The 20,974-nt window shown below is 39.8% G+C and overlaps 1 protein-coding gene across 1 annotated transcript in view; it reads left to right on the top strand.

Moving 5' to 3' along the window:
- Positions 1–20,974, top strand: part of Pard3b (par-3 family cell polarity regulator beta) — a 978,380-nt gene that overhangs the window by 549,443 nt on the left and 407,963 nt on the right. The window contains exons 12-13 of the mRNA XM_006975013.4: positions 11,144–11,314; positions 15,245–15,377. Of these exons, the coding sequence (XP_006975075.2) occupies positions 11,144–11,314; positions 15,245–15,377 (304 nt within the window). The remainder of the gene's footprint in view (positions 1–11,143; positions 11,315–15,244; positions 15,378–20,974) is intronic.

Below are 20,974 nucleotides of genomic sequence, written 5' to 3'. Positions count from 1 at the left end.
TTCACAGTGAAACTGGTAGAGGTGTGAGTGCGGGGATTGGCCGAGAAATGAGGTAGATGAGTGAATCTGAAATACCCTGTCATGTGTCTCAAATAATACAACCAGGAACGGAAGGGAAACAGAATGGTAACAATGGCAACAATGGCAACATCCATTCTGCTTCCTGCTTGGTAGATGCTAGGCACCATGATAAGTATTTAAAATGTATTCTCTAACTTTAGTCTTCATTTTCCCATTTTTTATTATGTTATTTTATCAAAAGGGGGATTGCACGCGACAGTGATCTCGAGGCTCTATTGATATGTGGTAATCTGGACTTGCTGACTATAAAATCAGACTCTGTAGCTGGTGCTCCAGTGCTTTAGTGTTCAGAACATCTAACCGTGTAATTGGACACGGGGGCTACTCCTTGGCTTAGTCTTATATCATCTTCATCCTTCTAAACAAGCAGTCGAAGTGTGCGCTGTGTTTAAGGGCAGGTGCTGTTTGTGGACACCTGCTGGATAGTATTCTTCTCATTTCTAATGACGGCTCTTTTGTGAAGAATTTACTCCAAGTAAAATTGAAAGTGAGATGACTTCTTGGAAATTAAAAGCAAACATCTTTTTTTTTTTGTTTCTTTTTTTTAAAACAATGGGTGATAGCTTCAGCTCCAACATATATTGGTGTGTGATTTAATACACATACTCGTTTGTGGAATCAACCAGCCCCTTGCCTAAGCAATCTCTTACAGTCCCATTTCTTGCTGAGAGATTTCACTTTCCATTTATGTAAATTTCCTGCCTGACACGGGTCTGCTGAGTCAGACAATCACACCATTGAAGAGCACTGGGCAGCATATTTATAGCTGATGTTGAACAGTAAGAGGCATCAATCATGAATTTAGCCTTGTTGTGAATGGTTAGTATCCATTTGTCTTGTTTACCTCTTTCACTGTGAACAGTAGAGCCCTGAGCCTTGTTCACAAGGAATCCGATTAAGGGGAAGGAAATCGTATTTTTCTCTTTTTTCTGCTAGTCCAATAATCCGCTGTTACTCCTCAGAAAATTGCCACCTGTTCCATGAATCTGGATTATGTCTTCCAAAAATTGTTTGGAGACTTTGTTCCTGTCCTGGTTGAAGAGAAACAAATGTAACAGACTGCAGTGTCCCTGGGGCAGGGGAGATGAGCACTGGGACATCCATATTAGCATCTGGCCCTAGGATTTTACCTGAAATCAACAAAATATTTTTCCTACTGGAGCCCGATCTTTTTCTCCCAGCCCTTCATACCACTAATTGGTTCTCAAGGTGTTTTTCCCTTAAGGGAAGGTGGATTGTTGAAAACTAAACTACTTTGAAAAGTATGACCAAATTCTTCCTGTGGATTCTGTGTGCTGCATTCTCCTGGGAGCTTCTGATGATATAAACAAAGACAGACTTCCCGCCAGATGTAAAATCTCAGAATGGCTTGGGCTCTGACTGAGGGCCTCCTTCTTGTCTCTCCTCTCACCTACCACGCTACCGCTTTTGAGCCTCTTGTTTCCGCTTCAAGTTATTTCTAATAAAAAGGCAAACCTCTATCTGCTACTATAAGCATGCAGCTACTCTTGGGTGCTCTTTGGGTAACAAGCAGGAAGTTGAGCTATTCTCAGGGCAAGCTGAATTACAGGTATTCCTTACTCAAAAATTATCCAAATACTTAACTAACTCAGAACATTGAAAAGACAATGAAAAAAAAACACCCCCCAAAAACTTAGGGGAGAAAGAAAAAGAAAGAATGCTCAGAGACTGAGAAGTGATTGATGACACTCTGATGTCATCTCTGACTTCCCCACACACATACATGAGTGACATACCCATGCATACCGGAGCACAATCTTTTTGGTGTATACATACATGCAACACTCCCACACTCACGAATGAGGAGAAATAACACCCAGAAGTTCTGCTTTGCAAAACTCATGCAGTTACAGGTGGCCATGGTATCTGGCGTTCCTCTCAGAGCCTTCTGAAGCATCACTGTTCACACGCTGGCATGGACCACACCAGCACAATGCTTTTTCTTGGAGTACTGATGGAGTGTGCTTGTAGTACTTGGAGCATGCTTACTCAGTGGCAGGCTTCTACTTTTATTTCAGTTTCTATCATTCTTCCTGGGTGTTTGTCCCCCAAAGGATAGTGTAATTGCTTATAGGAACCAAATATAAGAGTATGTGTCTGCTTCTCTACAACCAAGAGCTGTGACTAGGATGAAATCAGGATGTCCTTGATGATGATTTTTTCAAGTCCATTTTTGTGGTTGGAATTTCAAGTGAAACGTGCTGTTGTTGCTGTTAATGGAAAGACATGTTGTCAGTTTTGCACTTGGAAAAGTATCCCCCTTTTTCTAAATCTGCATTAAACTATCACTTTGTATTTTCCCCAGGGTCACTCAAAGTCTCTATAGTCACTTTGAAGACTTTAGATTTATAATCATTTGCTCAACATTTTCCAGTACAATGGTTTTCCTTTGCTTTGCTTTTTATGAACTATATTACATAAAATTTAATATATTTTATTATTTATTTATTTTATGTTTATTGCTTACACTTAGACTGCTTTTTTTTTTTTACTGGAATTACTTTTTAGAAAAGATCCATCTATTTTGTTTAATTTAGGAAAATCATCAGCACTAGCATAAGCATAAGAAAGAATTCCATACAGTGCATCACACTAGTTCTAGCTAGTACTCTTTTCATATGCTGATGTTAGGAGTAGAATATACCCTACTGAAGCCCTGAAATAACAAGATAAAAATTCAAATTGAAGAGCTTTTTTTTTAACCTAAGGGAAACAAATGTCATGTATCAGGTCGATGGATTATTTAAGGACCCTTAAACAGAGAGAATGCATTTAAGACTGCTACTCTGTACAAAATTAATTTAGCCCAGTTTGTGCTTAATAAATACTACTTGATGATACTGAAATTAAGTAAAGGAAAAATGCCTGGCATAGCTAATTGCAAATATATGCACCCAGAATATGAAATAGACATCATTTAAGTAACTTGATTCTGCGTGATCAAGAAATTTGGGGTGATTTTTCTTAAAGATGTAGAATTACATAATCTTCACTATTTCATAGTGGATCTGAGAATTTTACCTAATGCAAGTATTCACAATGATCAATTCCAAATGATTAAACTGAATTAAGGAGAAGAAAATCCACAGGAGCAGAAGGGTAAGGACCAGATGTGGATTCCTGGGTCCTTGGTAATGTGGATCATTTAGAGCATCCCACCCTCTTAACAGGAGTCTGGTCAGAGCTCCCAGCCTGAGTAATTTCCACCTCCATTTCTGCCAGTATCTATAAATCATGGCATATCTATAATTAATGAATCCAAAGGAAGATAAAAGGGACAGCTTTTTAAGGAACACTAATGTTAAATGATTTCTTCAACTCTCCATTTTTTTTTTTTTTTAAGAATTGATACACTCCCTGCCATGGGGAGGACTTTGAGGCATCACTGGTAGTTAGTGGCATTCTAGCTGTTCCTCTTACTGAGGTCCAGGCAGTCTGGGTTATGGGCAGCTACATTTTACACCCTCAAATGTAAGAACTGAGCACTGATGAGTAGTCCCCATTCACAAATGGACAACTACAAATTGGAACTGGAAAACCAATCGAGACATTTGTAGTCTACATAAGCAGTAACAGTTTTATATGTTTTTACAAAAAGGAAACCACTAGACAAATAAGGAAAATAATTGTCATCCAGTTTTCCTTTAAAGCATCAAAACTCTTAGCAGGTATTAATTCATGTAATCATGCTTATTTATGAATTTAGACATTGGGACTTGATACAGAGGTCTCATCACGTACCTTCTAACACTCTATGGTCTCAGTTCAGCCTCCATCATTGCTTTGCTTGCAATCTTTATCACCTCTAATTTTTTTTCACTTCTGCAAATATAAATAAAAAGTCCATGTGGTCTGGACCAAGTAAGATTTGAAACTGCATCATCTTGGTGTACGTTTTGGGTATCACCGGTATCTCATCAAACTTAAAAGCATGTGTGACTTCATAGTCTTAGAGAAAAAGGCAATCTATACAAATTGATCTATCAGGATGGTTCTGCGGGTCCATAAATAGTACCTATTAAAAATAGTTTATCATTTAAATGTCTTCCCAAAGGCCCCTTGAGGGATGCGACTGGGCGCTGGTGAGCCCTTCCAGAGGAGGAGCCTGACGGGAAGTGTAAATTCACTGAGAATGTAAACCTGAAAGGGATGTGGACCCGGCTCTTTCCTTGTTTTCTCTTTGCTTTTCCACATACTCAGGCCATATTGTGTTGTCTTGCCATTGGCACACCTGCTCCTGGAACAAACCCTGAAATTGTAGCTAATGTAAATTATGTGCAGATATATGTAATATAAGACAAGAATACTAGTTGAGTACCTCAGGTAGTTGTCATAGATCAAAACTAATAAGCCTACTTGCCCCCGCCCCCACAAAAAAAAAAAAAAAGCATAGAGAAGGGGGAAAAAAAAGTAAATATCATACATTTTTTTCAATGGGAAAGATCTCTCAGAGTCTAATCTGTTTATGCATTCATGCAGAATATTCCTGATTCATGTATAACACATATGCCTTAACAAGCTTTCTTAATCTGCTTTTCCAGGCCAAAGTAAATTAGGAGCACAGAATCCGGAAGGAGATAGGCAGGGGCGGAAAAGGACTTGGAATGCAGGAAACAGGAAGATGTAAAACAAGCGCAGAATGTTATTACCCTGCCATAGGCCGGTAAACAGCGCTGAGACTCTAAGTCAGGCTTTCTCAAACTTCCATGCTGCAAAAATAATAAAATTCACTCTGGCTGAAGGAAGCCGTACATTGCAGTGGCTTTCTGTATGTTTTAAGCGAAAAGGATTAGGCTCTATTTTGAAAGCATTATATCAAAATGATTTTGAGCATGGTTGCCCCTGTGCTCTAGAGAAGGTCCTTTAGTTTCCTTACAAACATTTCCACACGCCAAGGATGCTGGGACTTTGTTGCTCTGCTCCATACAAACGGAGTGAGGCTCCAAAGATGATAACTGAATTAAATCCATCGAAGGGTTTACAGTAGCTGAGTAAGTGGATACGGGGCCAGTACACAAAAAGTAATCAAGCCAGCCTGTGCTCATCAATTCTTCTTAGGTACAGTTTATAAATTAAATGATTTCTTCGTTATAGATGAAACTTATTCTAGTCCCAATGTACCTGACTGAAAGACTTTTTTTTTTTCAAGTGACTCAATTTAGCAAGCACTTCTTTAGCCCCTGGAGTGAGTTAGGCAATCTATAATAGATTGGAGACACAGAATAAACGTCCTCGTTCTGTAATCTAGGAAGCGAAGGATACTAAATTAAATATGTGAGAAACTAATTCCATAAGGGCAGCAACAGACAAATAGCTATAGTAACATGAATGGTGGGAAAAAGAGGCTTTAGTTGTGCTGGAGATTAACGATGAGAGCAAGATGGCTGCCAAGCCTTGCCAGAAAGGATAAGGAGATATCTAATAAGTGCAAAGGACTTTTGGAAAGGAGGAAGGGTGTGGGCAAAGTCATACATACCAGCAGGGCTCTTTTGGGGAAGGGTATCCCTCCTCCATCAACTAAGATGTGTTGGGGCAGATGATATGAAGTGAAACCTTCTCACATGGGTAAGACAGTATAAAATGAATACTACAGACATCCAGTATGGCTGGCTTCCTTTCCAGAACTGTGCTTCAAAGTGCTTTGTTTATTCATGTCCTTTCAAACTATTGTTTCTAAGAGACTTTAAATGATAACAAACTGAAGTCTATTTTTTTTCACATTGACTTGTCTTATGCTTTGGTTTCTTTTCAAAATTACAATAGGCAGATATTGTCATAGATTAATTGTAGAACCTTCAAATGGATTCATTTGGGAAATTGTCTCAATAATCAGGTGCCACCTTGCCTGGAGTGTCCGCTGCTCCGGGGAATGTATGTTGTGAAGTCTGACTTTGGGGCTTGGGCCCTGGGTGTTGATAATATCTCAAGAGGCCTTACCAAGGGTCCTGTTAGAAGCATGCCGAGGCAGGAGCCAACATCTGGTCATGATTAATCCTCTCAACACCCTGGACTAATGTGGATTAGCCTTGGGCCACAGCCAACTCTCCCTGGGAAAGACAGCTCCCTTGCCTCTCTCGGACTTTGCAGAATCCTGCTCTTTATCTTAGCATCACTACAATCTTACATGGAGGGGTTTCTACAAACAGACTAACAGAAGTGCATGGAGCCATGTTTCATCACTAGTTCAGAACAGGGGCTACTCAGGAGCTGAGCACTAGGAGCTGAGCTAGAAGGTCACAGGAGCCCCTGGATGTCATTGCAGTTCTGTGGGAGGCACAGGAAATATCCTGCACCACACTTGACAGCCCCTTATTGCAAAGAATTATCTGGTCCAAATGTGCCATTGCAGAGAAACCCTGGTATAAATATTTGCTTTGAAGAGACTAGGATCCATAACTTTTATTAGATTCTCAGAGAGATCCAAGTACCCATAAAGCTTAAAGACTATTAGCAAGGGACTGAAAACAAGACTCCAGAGTGACCCAGACCTGGTTCAGATCTGCTCCCAGAACATGACTAGTAACAATTCATCCAACCCCTCTCAGCCTCAATTTCTTCTTTAAAAAAAAAATAGTGTTATCGTAAGGTTTTAATTATCTCATGCATTGAGAGAGTTTAAGCATAATGACTACACAGTAGAAACTTATAAGGTATTTTATTAATATTTTAGTACCCTTAATCATTTCTAGAAATGGATTTTGGAATCAAAATAGTACAATAGGAGCTCATACCTATCCTCATCACTGGAGGGGCAAGGCAAGATTGCTATGAGTTTGAGGCCAGCCTGGGTTACATCGTGAGTCCCATAGTGAGATCAGTCTGTAATACAAGCTGAGACTTTGTCTCAAAAAAGGAAAGAGAGGAGATATAAGAACTGGCCATGCTAAGACCCTTTTGAAATCAATTAATCCTCTGTCTTTACATCCTTATATGGTAGGAAGTAATATTTATATCACAAGTTCATTGGAAGAAATGATTAGAAGAAGTCACACAAAATGCTTCCACAGATATTCTGCAGAAGGGAGATGTATTACTTGTGCATCTAGTCTCTGAGCCTTTGATCCCTCCTTTTATGATAAGTGGTTAGAACTGATGACTTTCTAAGCCTTCCCAAGCACATGCAAGAGAGAGACATACCTAATGTGAGTTTTTCATGTCTGCACTAAAGTACCCTGAGGAAGTCACTCTGTTTTCACTCCTGTTTTCCCCATCTCTTCAACATTGTTTTGGGTGCCAAAGGTAAGGACTGGGTCTTTTGCTTAGTGTTCTGTTGATAGCAAGATAGGCAGAAAGGTTTCCTTTGTCTTTAAAATTATTTATTTGTTTATTATTGTTACTGTGAGCACATGTGTGTATGATGACTGTATATGTAAGCACACATGCCATGACACACATGTAGAAGCCAGGGGACAACTTTGGGGAGTAGGTTCTCTCCTTCCGCCTTTATGCGGGTTGCAGGAACCGAACTCATGTCACCAGGCTTGCATTGCAAGTGCCTCTGCCCTCTGAGCTTTCTTGCAAAACCCAAGATTTATTCCTTTGAAAAGCATAAGCGTGGCCCAGATTGTGATGAAACAGGCATGCTAAAATTGCTAAGTAGCATCCATGGACATTTGTATGAATGCGTATAAAGTTGTGGGTTTTTAACTATCATGCCCACATACCTATCTGAACATAATATTAGTAGAAAAATATCATAGAAAACTAACTTTTTGGTGAAAATGATTCCAAAGTGAAAGATAGTCATGATGTTCAGGAATATGTTTGAATGAGTAGCAAGTTCTTTGTTCCAGCAACTTCATTTTAGATGATGTCTAGTAAGGGACATGTAGTTAGAAGGCAGACTTTTCCTTTTTCTCCAGTTTGCTCCCAAGCATCTCCTATACTTTCCTATGCCCACGCAGTCTGGGTATCTCCCTAGATTTCAAATACTGCTTTCTTCCAACAGTTACCTGTGGCCTTCACTGGTTTTGAAAGTCTTTTCTTGAAGCAATTCCCCTCTGAGGATGAGTTACTATTATTCATATAGTTAGGAAATCCTAGTGAATTCAAGACGTGGACTCTTTTGTTCTTTACAAACCTTGATCTTAACCAGCCAAGCCAGTTCCAATACATATGGAAGTGCCTTTTCTTACTAGGTGGTAGATAAACGATGCCTCGTCTTCTTGGAGCATTGTATTATTCATCTGTAAGTGGAAGAGTTTGGACCAGATGACCTCTGAGGACCTTTCTAAGCCCAGAGCTCTGTGATGGTATTCTAAATGTTAAGACAATGTGGCCTTCCTGGCATTGCCGTTAATGAAATTATCCATCATTTATCTTATGAGCAAGAAGCACACACCAATGGCAAGAGGACAGCCACTCCTGCAAACGGGAGTGTGTGGCTTTTTATTGTGACCACAACTCTCTAGAGACACATGTGATAAATGTGAATGTCTCAGAAAAAAATTCCAGAGGCCCTGGGTTGAGTCACCTGACCTGTCTTTCTGTTTGGGACTTGACTGTAGTAAACATATTTTACTTGAATGTATCTAGATGGCTGAGACTAGAATGCAACTGGAAATAAGTTCATGTTAATAGCTGTTGGTATTAGCTTTTATATACAATTGTTTTCTTCTCACATCTTCCCTCTCATTAAATTCTTTCTCAGATTCCTTCAGTTTTTATTGTCCCTCTTCCTATCGTAGTGGATGAGGTGTCCTCCCAGTTGACAGACCTTTGTAGATCTTAACTGGCTCATTTCCTGATGACAGTGCCTGTGTCCATATCCAACTCTTCTCCTTCCTCCTCATCTTTAAAATCTGCACATCAGCTTCCAGCCACGGTAGGAGAATTTTAGTGACAAGATTCAGCCCAAAGGTCCTCCCCGCATCATATGACAAATTGGAACAGATCCAGCTGTGCTTCTTTTCATGTGACTAAATCATTAAGGCTGTGGCTGTCTTACCCATCTCCCCATTTCACGGAGGCTTAATCCTATTCTTTGTGTGCCTAATTCTCAATTGGATAGCAGAAGAGAGGAGATTTCTTCCTTGGTAAATTAGGGTAAAGGTTAAGTGAAGTTCCAAAGCCAGAGGGAAGAGACATTAAATCCCCTTGAGGCAGGCCTCTGAGCAGTTTGTATCTGATGCTACACACTCTCTGTTGATCCCAGTGCCTTGGCATCTCATTGCTGTTCTCAGTGAGCATGGACTCCTTCGGGTGGCCTCTGCAGCCCTGTGTTGCCAAGACTCCACCCACCAGGTGATGTGTAGGATGTCTCTAAATGCTGTCTAGACCAACAGCTGTCACGCCTTCTCTTCCCCTGTTCCTTAGGGACAATTCCTCTGGCCATCTGCCCTTGTATTAGTCCAGGCCTACCAACTAGACCTCGGGTTTTCTCTCTGAGGCTCAGTGACTCGTTTCCAGTCTTCACTGTCTATCTGTTCTGAGCGTTTCTCAGGGAGTTTTTTTTTTTTCCTCTTTTTACTTTTGCATTACATTGTGCTCATTTGAACTTCCAGATACTTCTTACTGCAAGAATTATTTATAATTATTATTATTATTATTATTATTATTATTATTATTATTATTTTGATTTTTCAAGACAAGGTTTCTCTGTGTAGCCTAGGCTATCCTGGAACTCACTCTATAGACCAGATTAGCATTGAACTCACAGAGATCTGCTTGCCTCTGCCTCCCAAGTGCTGAGATCAAAGGCATGTGACACCACCTCCTGGCAAGAATTCTTTTGCATTTAGTTAAGCATTGTACAACTATAGCTTATAGGCTGCAAGAAGAGGGGCTGAGGGGCCAAAGTTCACCAAACCAGAGCTTGAGTGAGTCTCATCTGATATGCTATAGTGACAAGTTATAGTTATGATTCCCTAGTTCTGATTATTTTTGTAGAAACTTCATAAAAACACCAATCTCCTTAACTTGTTGGGTCTGTGACTATCACAGGAGGCAGCTAACAGAAGAAGTCTCTGGAAAAGTAAATGACTAGGCATACCTACACCTATTTCTGTTGACTGCATTAATATCAGAAGCAGGACAGGATTCTAATTAGATATGGACCGTGTGGCTTTCTTCGTGTCTAGTAGCATGGGACAGTTTCCAGTCTCCAGTCTATAAACACTGTAAGCACCATTCTTCCCTCCCCTCCCTCCTCCCCACCCCCATCCCCGTCTTCGTAGAGAGGGGACGCCCTGTAGTCTGCCCAAATTGTCTTCCTGAAGAGCTGGTCTCCCAGTTTATCGGCCACTGCCGGAGCCATCACTGACGGAAGGCTTCTTGCTGAAGATGACTTCTGAATGAATTACCTTGAATGATAGAAAGATAGGTGAGGCTGACTCTCCACACATCAGGGGTCCTGGTGCTTTAGTGGTAAATGGTGTCTCTTCTGGATGAAAGTATTTATTAGCCTGAATATCCCAGAAAAAAAGCCTGACAATTCCCTTTGTCAAGCTTTCCTGCCAGGGTTATTAGGACAAATTGGTCCTACACTACACACATCTGTTTTCTTCTAGTTGATGAGTAAGTTTGCACTTGAGTTAGAGAAAATTATATGAAGAATCTGTTCTCTCCATTCAATAGGACTAGCAATGGTATCTACAAGGGACATTATGCTGTCAAGCACACAGCTTTTAAGCATGTCTCTCCATGCCTGAAAATGCGAACCCTCCTTGTGCAAGATAGCTACAGCCTTTGTTTCTTAACCCCGATTCCTGAGTCCCAACGGGGTCTTTGCCAAAGCAGAGCATATGATTCATATGCTTGCCAGACAGAGATTTAGATAAGAACCATCAGAAATGTCTAAATTATTGCAGCTCAGGACTCTACGGTTTCTAAAAATAACTCCTTTCACACAGATCACAATTGGTAGTATTTGTGACTGGTTGATAAGCTCCAGAACCTCTTCCTGCCATTGAAAATAGATCATCCCCAAGAATTAAGGTTCACGCTTCTAACGGTCTCATCTTCATACTTGAACTTTTCTCCAAACAGCTACCTATCACACCATGTTCTCCTGTCTCACACTGTTTTCTCCTCTCTGCCTCAGGATGGCCGTCTGCGAATGAATGACCAACTGGTTGCTGTTAATGGTGAAACTCTTCTGGGCAAGTCCAACCATGAAGCCATGGAAACGCTGAGAAGATCAATGTCCATGGAAGGAAACATCCGGGGCATGATCCAGCTGGTGATACTGAGGAGGCCGGAGAGACCACTGGAGGTGATAACATTCTTGACTTTGCTGAAAATTGCTAGTCAAAAGAATATCCAGACTCAATCACTCATGGGGTAGATAAACATTTTTTGAGTCTATACTTGGAGAAATATGCCCCAGAAAGGCTCTGATGGATGTATGAAAGAAACAGGTGGTTGTATATTTTAGATACAATAAAAAGCATGAAAATATGCATATAAAATAAATCATTTATTGAATATCACAGGTCTGTATTTACTAGGACTTATGTTCAGAAATTCCTAGGGTTCTGAACTTACTTAGAAAACATCCTTCTTAATATAACTTTTGGTATTGTGCTTTTTAAATGTCAGGAAAATGTCCACTTACATATGAACTTACATGTAAAATAATATAGTATAAAATAATATAGTGTAAAAGGAGTATAAAATAATTCTTAAATGCTGATATACCAAAACATTTAATTTACATAAAAATATAAATAAAATTGATCTATAACAATATTTTAAAAGATTAAGTATTAAATATTCCTAAAAAATACTTCAGGAAAAATGAGTAAGTTCATAAAAATTAACAAAAATATCAGCACACCATACATCATCATATTAGGATAGTATCTAAGGCCAAAATATGTTTCTGTAGTATAACTTTATATAGAGTTAGAGTATATAGTACTTAGAAAACTAATATCAAACATTAGTTTTAGTAAATTCAACCAAAATCTAAAAATGAAAGATTATCAAAATGAAATATATGTATGTCAGTGGGGCTCCTTGTGTTGTATATGGACCACTTGCACTAAAATCCTCAATCTGCTCTTCTGGGCCATGAAAATCCACAGCTAGTGTGAGTGCTCCATGTGTAGAAGATAGATACTGGTACCTGGTTTATCCACTGTCAAGCTTCACTTCTCCAGATGTGATTGGCTCCCAGCAAATGTTGCTAAAGGAATGGAAAAGCTACATATGAGACCCACTTCATCTGACAGGGTGGTCTTGAGTAGGGAAATGATAAACCATCTCTTCCTTTGCTAGATTATCAACTATTGGAAAAGAGTAACTGTACCTTTTATGATCGTTTGAACATAACCTTGTAGATGTTAAATAAATGTAAATTGGCCAATTACTGGAGACTATATATAATGAATGAGCTTGTTTTCCACATGTGCATCTGGTTAAGTGACAGAGTCTTCATGAATATTTAATGGCTTCACTTATGTACATAGTTTGAATGTCCTCATCTCCTGCCACCTAGCATGAGGAAAGGGCCTGTCTGGTGTAATTTGGTCCTTCCTATAGAGTCCTGAGATGCAAGGAACCCACTTATTGGAGAGTGATGTGAAGGACAGCATAAGGGAGGTCTCAGTCACCCCTTGTTATATATCTGCATATTACAGCTTCCTTTTAATATTTCCTTTAACAAAGGTACCTCAACTAAGAGAAAAGAGAGGAAATACAGCTGGAACGCCATATTCACACAGAGGCCAAAAACGAAACAAAAAGAGAAAAGAATGAGTATGGATTTAATAGACTTAGAGATATCTTTACCTTCCCTTGTCCCTCATTCCATCTCTCTCTCTAAAATGCCTGTGGAAGGAGTGGGTGGATGTGATGCCCTGGCCCATGGAGTTGGGATACTTTGCGTTGGCATTTTTCTTTAGAGCGGTATCTCTATCTTTAGTTCCGGAGTGGAATGGGATCAGCGTTATTCCATCAGAAGAAAGTATTAACTCTCTGTTCATTACCCATCCTCAGATGTGTCTTGTTAATATAGTTCCTCGGGGAATCGATCAGGAACAGGAACTCTTACAAAAAGCAATTTTTATGAGGACGTTTAAACAAAGATACATTTTCTTTCCCTAATATTTACATGCTTGCCATGGGTAACAAGCAGGCACTTGCCTCTCAGCTATAGAAAATCTTTGTGGTAGCCATGAAGATTAAAGAGTCTATTCCTTATAAAGACAGAAGCCTAATGTACAGCTTATCTTTATTAAATAAATAAAAAAAACACAGCTATGTGGTCTCCTGAATCTGCCTCACTGTGTCATGCGTATGCCGTGCACAGTGTATGTGGTACACACTTGTTTTTGCTCTATTCTCCCACAGAGCAGCAAGTGCCCTCTGTCCATAGCAAAGCATCCATAACCCGGAGGAGGTCTAAGCACCGCTCAGACATCAGGCAAATCAATTAGTTAGATTTGGCAAGAATGCCAGCGTAATTGCTGGAACATTATACCGATATTGAAAAGAAATGAAGACGCTACTTAAGAAAAGTCAAAATATAAAGTTGTTATTTCTCCCCCACATTACCCAGTTGTACAAGATAGGTAAACAGTTTTGATGAGAACCTCAGGAAGAATACATAATGAGCCCTTGATTGAATCAGAATCATTTTGAACAGAAGCATGTTTTTCAAAGGATGAGCTTCAGGTTGAATTGTGATGCTGTTTGCGCCTAGAGACTTGGTATTTAAAAATGGGTTATGACCTGGTTTTGTTTTTCTCTTTCCCCAAACACTTTCTTCCCTGCTGCAGCTCATCTTCACAGAGGCAGCACATGTTTAAAAATCCATTATATTTTTTATTGGCTGGGACACTAATGGAGGCCTCCACGACAGCTCTATTTTACAGGCTGGATGCTTTAATTAGCCTGGTTACTGATCAGTTGTTGGGATATTGATTGTGTCATTTATCAAAGAGCTAGGAAAGCAGAAAAAATTGTTTTTGTTCTTGTTGTTATTGTGAAGTGAAAACACAAGGCAAGGCAGGTCCTACCTCAGCCTGCCTGCTGGGATTCCCACTTTACCCTGGGACTCACTGGTCTCCTCTACCTGCTTCGGTTGGACCAGCACCCCAGCAGCCAAGGGCAACGTGGTTAAGTGTGGGAGAACTGTTAGAAGCCCTCACAAAAAGCTAATAGCCTCTGCAGCTGAAAACATTTTAATTATTTAGGACACAGAATAGAAGTGAATGCTTCAAATATTTTGTTCAGCTAGACACCGAGTTTTCGTAGCTAAAGAAGAAAAAGTAAAATCAAATGCATTGTTTCAGCCAAATGCTTTCCTGGAGGAGGGAGTCTGGGGAGTAGATCTGTGTTTGCGACATGTGCCTCTCACAAATGGCCAAGAGGAGAGCTATGGAATGACTTCCAAATCATTTATTTCCCTGAAATCTGTTAGGGAGACAAATAATAGGAACAGGAGCAAAAGACAAGCTCGCTATGCCACAATCCGCTCGAGAACATAACTGAGTTCTCAGTCATCAGCTGCCTCCTGTTACCTCTTCAGCACCTGGGGAAGACAGTTTGTGGGGTGTTAGTCTGGATACAGCAGTTTGCAGAAAACTGTGGATTTGTTTGCAGACTGTCAGAATCCAAAGAGGAAAGAGAAATATGGAAGAAAAAAGACTCCAGGGAGAACCACTGTCTGGCCCTGTCACAGCTGTCTACTTTAGCATCTGGCCAAAGCCTGGGGTCTGCAGTAGGACACAATCACGGCATTCTGGTGACAAATACTGCTTGGGTTCTGACTTGTCCTGGAGCATATGCACTTATCTGGGGAGAAAGAGTGGCAGAGGGAGAGAGGAACCAGCTGGTTGGCAGAGAAACACCCTTGGCATGAACTGGATTCTCATATTGACACCGCTACAAGCTGTACTCCCAGATGGAAGAAAATTTGAAAGAAGGCAGTTGTAAGTGGGGGGAAAAAATAATAAAGTTAATCCCCTTTTGTGTTGGCTATCAGCACTCATAATCCTTAACACTACATTGTCCGGGCTGTTTATTTCGTATTGAAAGATGTTTGAACAGACAGGGCCATTTTGATTTTTTTCACAATTGAAGATATACATGCTTGCAACTCGAAAGAGGATTCAGACAAGGACCATTCTTACACCCTGCTTCAATTGTCCAAGTTGGAATGTATTTTTAAAGTGTAATTTTCGTTTCTGTCCCTCAGGGGCTTGCAGAGTGTGGGGCCCTTTCCAGACCATGTTTTGAGAACTGTCAAGAAGCTCCGAGCACCTCCAGGCGAAATGATAGTAGTATATTGTATCCGTTTGGCACTTACAGTCCACAAGATAAAAGAAAAGGTAAAGTCTCTCCCGTTCCATCCTCTGAGCGCACAAAACCACAAAACTGGCTTTTCCCTGAGAAGAGGGGAAGGTATCAGGGACAAAGGCGAATTAATTAGGCAAAGTGCAGACTTTGTCACTCAGAGTCAGGAGAGCTGAGGGGTGGGTGGGTGAGAGCGCTGACTTGGAACTTGTGAATCAGATGCCTGGCAAGGTTTCCAGTTGAAGCGACAGTTTTCTGTGCTTGCTGCCCCAAACATGAGGATTTTGTATAAAACAAACCACGAGTGGAGAATCAAAGATGGCAAACTGTGAGGTTTTGGAAGATCTTTTGAATCATTGAAAGTTACCAAGTCACTTTTAACTGGATGGATTTACATGAGACCACAGAGTGGTCATGATGTGACTCCAAGCCCTGTGCTTGGCTCCAAGATGAATGTGATAAATAGTGGAATAGCACAGCTTGGGGCCATTGACGTGGCAGCTGGACTGTTCTTGTTGTCTGGTGACATACACTTTTATTACTGGAATGGATCACATTTCAAGTAGACTCCTGGATTTTCTCCATTGTTCTTTCAAGCTTACACTCCAGGTCACTCAGAAACTTGTTTTATCTCCCTCTTTCTCCTTTCTTTAATAGCTTTTACTTTTTATATTGCAAAAGCAATACATACATATTCATTGTAGAAATTTTAGGGGAAAGCATTAAAAAGAAAATTTAATATTACTCATTCCTCTATCTATCATAACTCCTAATCAATAACATTTTATGTAGATCTTTCAAGTCTTCTCTTCATGCAAATATGTATACATAAAATGAAAGTAAAATGAAATGTACTATAGGTAATTTCTAAGATTTTTTTCCTCAATTGATGCCACATGATGAGTATCTTATGTATCACTAAACGTTCTATAGCCTCCCATATAGCGGTGGCATGCTCTACTATTCAGTGGATGTAATAAACATTATAGCATCGATCTTGTATTTATTTTTTAGAAGCTTAAGATATCACCAAACTATAGTGTCACAGGAACAAATCCCAAACTCTGATGTTATTATATCAGAATGGACTTGTGAATTTGAGAGTATTTGAACATAAAACTATTTCATCTGAGTGAGATGTTGGGGGTCACTAATTCCTCTGAAAGTTTTCTATTTTAAGTATTTGCTATTTGTTAGGTATGTTGTTAAGTAATTTATGTTCAGATTCAAAGTGTTTCATATTATTAGCCTCATTTTACAGGTGAAGATATAGAAGGTCTGTGAGAATAAATAATTTACCTAAGACTATGCATATTTGATACCCCCAGAGCCTGGATTCAATTCCTGTACCTGGCTTTGGTTCATCTCAGCCACAGCAAAGGCACTGCCTAGTCTTGTTCCCTTGTGACCACGGAAGTCTTTCCACCTGGTCCTAAGAAGGTCTATGAAATGCTGACTTTTCCTTGTAACTAGCTAAAAGGATTTACTCAGTATGTATTGGCTTACCTTAAGTAAGGTGTGTGTTCTTGACAGATCTTGAGACTTTCAATTCCACTGTCCACAAAGCAGGGAAGGAAGAGAATTTCTCTGTAGAACACAGGAGCATCCTTAGAACTCTTTTTGCTTTATGTCTGCATTGAAAAAGTGATTCCTTTGATTACAGTGACCACAGATAATCTCTGAGAAGATTTTTGTATGTTCTCTTCCTTATAAAACATTAATGTGGATAGAACAGGTCTTATGCCAATAAAAAGAAAACAACAGTAACAACAAACAAACCAAAAACCCACTAACCAGTGACCTGCCAGGTACCTGCTTCACGTCTCACCCTCATTTTCCAAGTTAGTATGAAAATCCCAGCTCCTTCAAGACCTTTCCCATCTGTGCTAGACAATTTCTGGTAATGCCCACTGTGGAACAGTGTGGTACTCTAAGATAGTATTGGAGGATAGGCTGCATCCTAAGCCTCTTAAGAAATAAACCATTGTTTGCTTGAAGAAAATAAAGTCTATCTATTATTAGATCCTTGTGTGTCTGTACTACATTCCTAGGTTGCCTGAATTCGGCTTCTCATAGCATGGACTTATTGCATTTTCAGTGAAAGGCTGGGTAATAAGCTTACTATTCATGGAAGTCAACTGACTTAGAGAGTCTATGAACATTCTAGAATTAAAATATCATCATGCTGCTTTCATCATGCCCATTGCCTCTCTTTAAGTCTTAACATTTTGCACTTTGAGAAACTCCAAGAGGGCCTGAGTTTCAGAGCCAGTGAAGGTGTTACATGCCACCGAGACTTGTGAACTATGATAGTGGTCTGACCACAACTGAATGAAAGGGCCTCTTTTAGCAGAATGAAGTTAACTTGACCAAATGTAATGTCTAGTGAGGAGAGAAGCTGGGACAGCCAAAACATTAACTTTCTGCCTTCCCCTTTTCCTAGTCTTTGTATGTTTAAGACTGCAGTGTTGATATATTGTGTTCCATCTAATTTGGTAATAATAGTACATACTGCCCACAGTTTGCTCCGTATTTTATTTTTTTATTCTCTTCAAGCTGTTACACAGAAAAGGAATTTTTAGAATAACATTTGTAAAATTGGAACACCAGAAAATTCACATTTGTGTTGGAAAACTGTTAGCTGGGCCTCCTGTGGAGGAAGTGTGGTGCTCCAGGATAATAGTGGGATGGAGGCTGTGTCCCTGGGGCTTTCTATAAGCACTAGGCATTGGAAGAGCCATAGCGGGCACCAACACTGGACTTCATGGTGACGGAGGGAGCCTCAGCACATCCCAACTCTAGCTCTCACCTCGCTTCCCCTTGTCCTCCTCACCTTCACACTCTCTGTCTACTTCATCTCCTCCACTCAGGTGACAGCTGAGGTGACCCGCTGCCCAAATCCCTCCAGTCATCCATTAGTTAGGTCTTTACTCTCTACCTCAAATCAAAGATTTTCACTTTGTGCCCTGTCCCAAATCCCCTGGAGGATTTGGAAGAGATCATAAAATTCCCCTAATGTTTATGTTTGTAGGAGTCAGAGAGTGCATCCATCACTCTATAGCAGGAGGCACTCTGCGGTGCTGATCGGAAATTGAATTCTCCTTCTCGGTTGGACTAGCGTTGACTGAATACCTTTATGTTGTCAAATACTATCAGAAAAGCAGACATGTGTACAATACCACAACACTATCATTACCCTCAAGAAGAGTGTAAGGTGGGGTCATCAAGCTCTTTAAACTTGGTCATTGTAGTGCAGAAAAAACTACAGTAAGTGTGCAAATAAATGAGTGTGGCTATTTTCAACAAATCTTTATTTAAATGCCAAATTGTAGATGTAACCAACCGTCTTATTAAATAAGAAACACAGAACCAATGTAAAAGAGAAAGCCAAGAGATCAGAGCTCAGAGCTAAAATCTCACCCTTCCTCCTGCGGTGGTCCTAGCTTCCTGAAAGAGAGCTATTTCCTGTGTGTAAGTCGTTTCATAGTCTTTTGTTCTGCCTTCTCATTGGTTGTAAACCCAAACACGTGACTTCCTCGTCACTGTCTGTATGTACAGCCCCCCAGGTCTTAAAGGCATATGTCTCCAATGCTGGCTGTATCCCTGAACACACAGAGATCTACCTAGCTCTTCTACCAAGTGTTGGGATTAAAGGTGTGTGCCACCACCGCCACACTCTTGCTATGGCTCTAATAGCTCTGACCCCCGGGCAACTTTATTTATTAACATACAATCAAAATCACATTTCAGTACAATTAGAATAAGATATGAGATAGATCATTGAATCTACTCTGAGAAAAAAGATAAAGAAATAATAGGATAAATAGGTAGATCAGTGAATCTACACTGAAGAAAAAGGGGAAGATACAAAAATGACAAAAGGTAGACTACTGAATGTATTATGAAAAGAAAAAAGAGAGAATATGGATATAATAAGATAAAAAGGGAGATTATGGAATCTACTTTTAAAAAGGAACTACTTGTTTTAAATAAGATAAGTAATGAAAATTTTTTGGTCTGAGTTTATCAGATGTTACTGGACTGGACATTGTTAATATATATAATCGAGTTTTTATCTGAATCTGTCAAATGTTAATGGACTAGACATCATTAATGTAATTTTTGGCTGTATATATTATATATACTTATTGGATAGTTTTTCTTGTGTTAGTTATAAGTTTTCTTTAATTTTAGACAAAAAGAGAGGAAATGTGGTGGTATTGTGTTCCTCAAAATATTGTGTACATTAATAAACTTATCTGGGGTCAGAGAACAGAAAAGACACTAGTTAGGCAGTGATAGCACATGCCTTTAATCCTAGCATTCCAGAGACAGAAATCCATCTGGATCTCTCTGAGTTCAAGGCCACATTGGAAAGAGCCAGGCATGGTGACTCACGCCTTTAATCCCAGGAAGCAAGCCTTTAATCCTAGGGAGTGATTGTAGAAAGCAGAAAGGTATATAAGGCGTGAGGACCAGAAACTAGAAGCATTTGGCTGGTTAAGCATTTGGCTGGTTAAGCATTCAGGCTTTTAAGCAGCAGTTCAGCTGAGAGCCATTGGGATGAGGACACAGAAGCTTCCAGTCTGAGGAAACAGGACCAGCTGAGGAACTGGTGAGGTGAGATAGCTGTGGCTTGTTCTGTCTCTCTGATCTACCAGCATTGACCCCAATAACTGGCCTCGGGTTTGATTTTATTAATAAGAACTTTGAAGATTCATGCAACACCAAATATTGGGCTCATTTCAAACCAGGGCCATAGCTTTCTTATCTTATTTAAAGTCCTAGTACTTTTTTGTTGTTGTTGTTGGTGGTGGTGGTGGTGGTTTTTTGTTGTTTATCTACTTCTCAGCTATTCTTGACTCTGTGGACTCCACAAAACAAAAAACATAATATGGTAATTAAAGAGGGCCATTTAGCCAACAATAACTTAGTGACTAGAAGACACATTGTCAACATTCACAGGTGTGTGTGTGTGTGTGTGTGTGTGTGTGTGTGTGTGTGTGTGTATTAGAAGTATACTCATACAGTCAATTAAATCTAAAAATGTTTGTATAAGATTAGAATTCTGCACTTGCATACCTGATACAAAGCTTAATGGAGGTGTCAAGGTCAAGAGAAGACAAGTCCGTACAGGGTCTGAGTTTGTTGTACACAGTCAACCAACATGATGTCTGCCTCTGCTCCTATCACCACACTAAGAAGAACAGCTAGGACCCAGGAATACAATAAAAGTTAAGGTGATGGCTATAATAAGACTATAAAAATCCGGAGAAGAGGCTTTAGAAGAGACAAAAGAGAAGACAAGGATGAAGTTACCTTCAGTTAGAAAAATGTTGATGAGTAGATTACAGCTTGATAGCTCAATAAATAGCTGTCTTCACAAAAATAGATGTGATCCAGGACTTATTTCACGCTACTAATGCACAAATGTAAACATTAATGGGTGAAGACAGACATCATAGACTGTGCAGCTTGATGGAAGAAGAATGTTTTGTAGTGATTAAGGTCCAGAGAGGCTCATTCTAACAGCCTGTCAAGAGGCTTTTGGGTAACATTTAGGGAAAAGGATACAACATACAGTTCTTTGCACCTTCATTAATTTTGTGGTTGTGTTAAAGGAAGGAATGTT

This window comes from Peromyscus maniculatus, chromosome 13 (assembly GCF_049852395.1).
Source record: "Peromyscus maniculatus bairdii isolate BWxNUB_F1_BW_parent chromosome 13, HU_Pman_BW_mat_3.1, whole genome shotgun sequence".
In the NCBI taxonomy this organism is placed as follows: Eukaryota; Metazoa; Chordata; class Mammalia; order Rodentia; family Cricetidae; genus Peromyscus; species Peromyscus maniculatus.
Note: the sequence above shows the minus strand (reverse complement) of the source record. Positions and strands in the feature narration are given on the sequence as shown.